A 3,867-nucleotide genomic window follows, 5' to 3' on the forward strand; every position below is an offset into this window, starting at 1 on the left:
TGAAACCCAATTCAACTCACAAGTTTTAAGTTTTTAGGTAAGAGCTGAATTAAGTGTCTTTATTTTCCTAAATTAATAGTGAAAAATCAGGTGGGGGAACTGCTAGGGAAATAATTCGCTGGTATATAGGGTGTCATATGCAAATTTCCCCCTCCCTTTTTTTTTTCCTCTCTCTTTTCAATTGACCAAGGTGGGTGGCAATATTCCCGGTCATGCTGTGGTTAGGATAATGATGGGAAATGAGAACTCAAGGCTCCCAAGATGCTTCTACTCATCTTAGTTGAGAAAAAGGAGATAGAGAGGGACATGTTCCACTTTACGTGGACATTACCCAAAGGCGATGGTCCCAACTTGCAGTTTATTAATTGCAAGCCACCTCCATACCCTCTCTCTCCTTCTCATTCTCTCTCTCTTTCTCTCTCTTTAATTCCTTTATTACTTGGGATTCGTTGACTACTACGCTTGTGGGATCCATCATTTTGACTATGTGGGTTTGTTCCCAGAGTTTAATTTAGATTTTGGGATGTCCACTGCGCACACAGCAAAAACTGAAACAAACGTTTTATCCTAATATATATACGTTGTTGTCCATCGATGAATATGATACATTTTCTTTGTTATTTGGAGATATATATGAGCTGGAATGGTGGAAATAATTAGAAAGCGACTCTAGATGCCAATTTTGTGCGCGCTCCTAAGAAAATATCTTCGCTGGAAGCACTGCTTATTGTGGGATGAACAAGGAATTCTATATATATTTGACCAGAATAAAGTTTTTTCTTCTATTAACTAAGGTTGTTATATAAGATTCCTAATCACGATTTATATTTGACCAGAATAAACTTTATAGGATGTGCAAGGACCATAAAAAAAATTTACAATTTAATCAGCAGGATTATCATTTCAACCTCATCTAGCTTTATGTTTCTAATGTATTTGTTATAGGGTTTCAATTATTTATGTTACGAACCGGCCTAATCCGATCCACAACGGTTCTGAAATTTAGATCCTAGCTTGATAGCCCTTCAATGGCTAGATGGATGCTAGAGTTAGTTCTTGATGTGAAAGGGGGAAAAGTTATTGTGAAAGAGGGAGGATAGAGGTTAGAAGAAGCCAACCAAAGACTTGGGCGGCGGAAGAAGGGAGGTGAGAGAGGGCGCCAATAGCTAGAGTCAAGAAAGAAGAAGATGAGGCTAAAGCCAATTTCAATCCAGATAATAATATTTCAATTAAAATTTCCTCCACATATATATAGAGACTCACTCAAAGGACTCCTTAAGTAACACAAAAACATCCCAAACAACCCTAACATCCCTAACTTAACCCATACTTTCGCTGCGGTGCGTTTGAACGTGCCCGATTGCGTTCGAACACGCCAATTCCGTTCTCTGTCAATACAAACGTGATGTAGGCGTTCGAACGGCCGCGTTCGAATGCGCTCATTTCCGTTCGAACGCGCCAATTCCGTTCTCTGTCGATACAAACGTGATGCATGCGTTCGAACGACCGTGTTCGAATGGACGTGCGCCTATTTTCGTTCGAACGCGCCTTGGCAAAAAATAGATTTTATTGATTCTACTAACTCAACTAGATAAATAGGTTTATTCCCATAAACCCAATGTCCCGCGTGGAGCCAATGTGAATCGAATCGTATCACTCCACCACGCTTCTGCTCACCTTGACCTCAAGGTGTTAGCTCCAGGTAACAGTCCATGAAGTCAGCTTCAGGCACCCATGTCGCCTCCTCCACTAGGCATCCTTGCCACTCCACCAAAATCTTAGTCGTCCACTCGTCCTGAACTCGAGTGCGTCGGCGTGCTAGGATCCGAACTAGAATAGGGGTACTTGGTTCGGATTTAGACTCTTCGACCTCCGTCGTCATTGGTTCGGGTAGAGCACCTTTGATGGGCTCGGTAGGGGGAACTCGAGCCTTGAGATTTGAAACATGAAATACTGGGTGTATTCGTGCCTCCTCCGGTAAGTCAAGGCGATAGGGTATCGGTCCAATCCTCTCGACCATCTGATATGGTCCATAAAATTTTAGAGCTAGCTTCTGATTGGGAATTGGTTTAACCGAGCTTTGTCGATATGGTTGGAGCTTGATGTAGACCCAATCCCCAAACGAGAAGGACCTTTCTTGGTGCCTCTGGTCATAAACTTGCTTCATCCTATTTTGGACAGCCGCTAAGTATATTTTGAGTCTCCTCATCACCTCATCACGGTCTCTCAGAACGACATCTACCTCGGTTTGCTCCGTTCAGACTGGTGGCAAGTATGTCTGCAAGGTAGGAGGGGGTCGTCCATAAATGACCTCAAATGGAGTCATGCCAATGGCCGAATGAAAAGCTGTATTGTATGACCATTCAGCCTATGGCAAATAAGACATCCACCGTCGTAGTCGCTCACCCACAAAACACCTCAAATACTGCTCTAAGCAACAGTTCAGCACTTCGGATTACCCGTCCATTTGAGGATGATAGGCTGAACTCATCCGAAAGGTTGTCTCTTGGAGTGCAAAGAATTCCTGCCAAAATTTACTCACAAATATAGGATCACGATCTGAAACAATTGATTTTGGCAGACCATGCATTTTGGCCACGTTGCGCACATAGACCTCAGCCACCCTTTTCGCCGTGTAAGGATGCGCTAAGGCTGAAAAATGCGCATACTTGCTGAGGCGATCAACCACCACCAATATAATAGAATGTCCCTTGGCCTTGGGTAGGCCATCAATGAAATCCATGGCGACATCCTTCCAAACCTTGGTCGGATTGGGAAGCGGTTGAAGCAATCCAACAGGTTTGGCCGACTCCGTCTTTGTCCTTTGGCACACTTCACAAGCCTTGACATAGGCCTGCACATCCTTCTTCATCCCAATCCATATGCAACTCTGACTTAATCTTCTGTAGGTGCGTAATACCCCTTCATGTCCAGCCATAGAAGAGTCATGGAAGTGGCGCATCAACTCCAAGTGCAATTGACGGTCATCTGGAACAATGATCTTCCCCTTGTCTATCAAGAGTCCATCCCTCAACAACACCCCTTGTTTACAATTAGGATCTGCAGCAAGGTCCATCATCTTCTTGGCTTCCGAATCATTCTTGTAGGCCTCCTGCAACTACTAGAAAAAGAAAAAAATCGGTGCTGAAATGGTTGCTAACTCGGCTAGGTTTGGGCATCTGGATAAGGCGTCGACATTGCTGTTTTCAGTCCCCTTTTTGTATACAATCTCTTAATCATATTCGAGTAGCTTAGACACCCACCTTTGTTGGGCTGGTGTGTGAATGCGCTGCCCAAGAAAATATGGTAAACTCTTTTGATTCGTGCAAATCGTGAAGCGCCACCCGATGAGATAAGGCATCCATTTGGTGATAAACATGGATGATGGCAAGCATCTCTCTTTCATAGGTTGATAGCAACTGTGAACACTCGGAAAGAGCCTTGTTCATGTAGGCTATAAGCCTTCCTTCTTGCATTAAAACTGCCCCTATATCAACTCCGGATGCATCGCACTCAATGGTGAATGGTTTGGTAAAATCTGCTAAGGGAAGGACCGGGGCTGAGACCATTGCCTTCTTTAAGGCTTCAAATGCTTCCCTGGCTTTGTCCGTTCATGAGAATCCCACTTTTCTTAGCAAGGCTGTGAGGGGAGCTGCCACCTTGCCGTAATTTGCTACAAACCGGCGAACGTATTGATTTGACCCCATAAGCAGGACCACCACCCAATAGCATGTTGCCAAACAGAAGCAAAACCCCAAGAAAAAGTATTTCTATTTTGCATGTCCAATCATGAATCCCGGAATGAATCTTCTTAGGGTCTACTTTTACTCCATCTTTTGATATGATGTGACCCAGGTAGTCGACCCT

At 43.9% G+C, this 3,867-nt stretch overlaps 1 protein-coding gene across 1 annotated transcript; it reads right to left on the bottom strand.

The window, feature by feature from the left end:
* Window positions 1–1,684: 1,684 nt before the first annotated feature.
* Window positions 1,685–2,167, bottom strand: LOC140762196 (uncharacterized). The gene has a single exon (XM_073099834.1). The coding sequence runs from the start codon at window positions 2,165–2,167 to the stop codon at window positions 1,685–1,687; it is 483 nt and encodes a 160-aa protein (XP_072955935.1).
* Window positions 2,168–3,867: the final 1,700 nt, after the last annotated feature.

This window comes from Typha angustifolia, chromosome 7, assembly GCF_048772165.1.
Source record: "Typha angustifolia cultivar Huaian chromosome 7, ASM4877216v1, whole genome shotgun sequence".
In the NCBI taxonomy this organism is placed as follows: Eukaryota; Viridiplantae; Streptophyta; class Magnoliopsida; order Poales; family Typhaceae; genus Typha; species Typha angustifolia.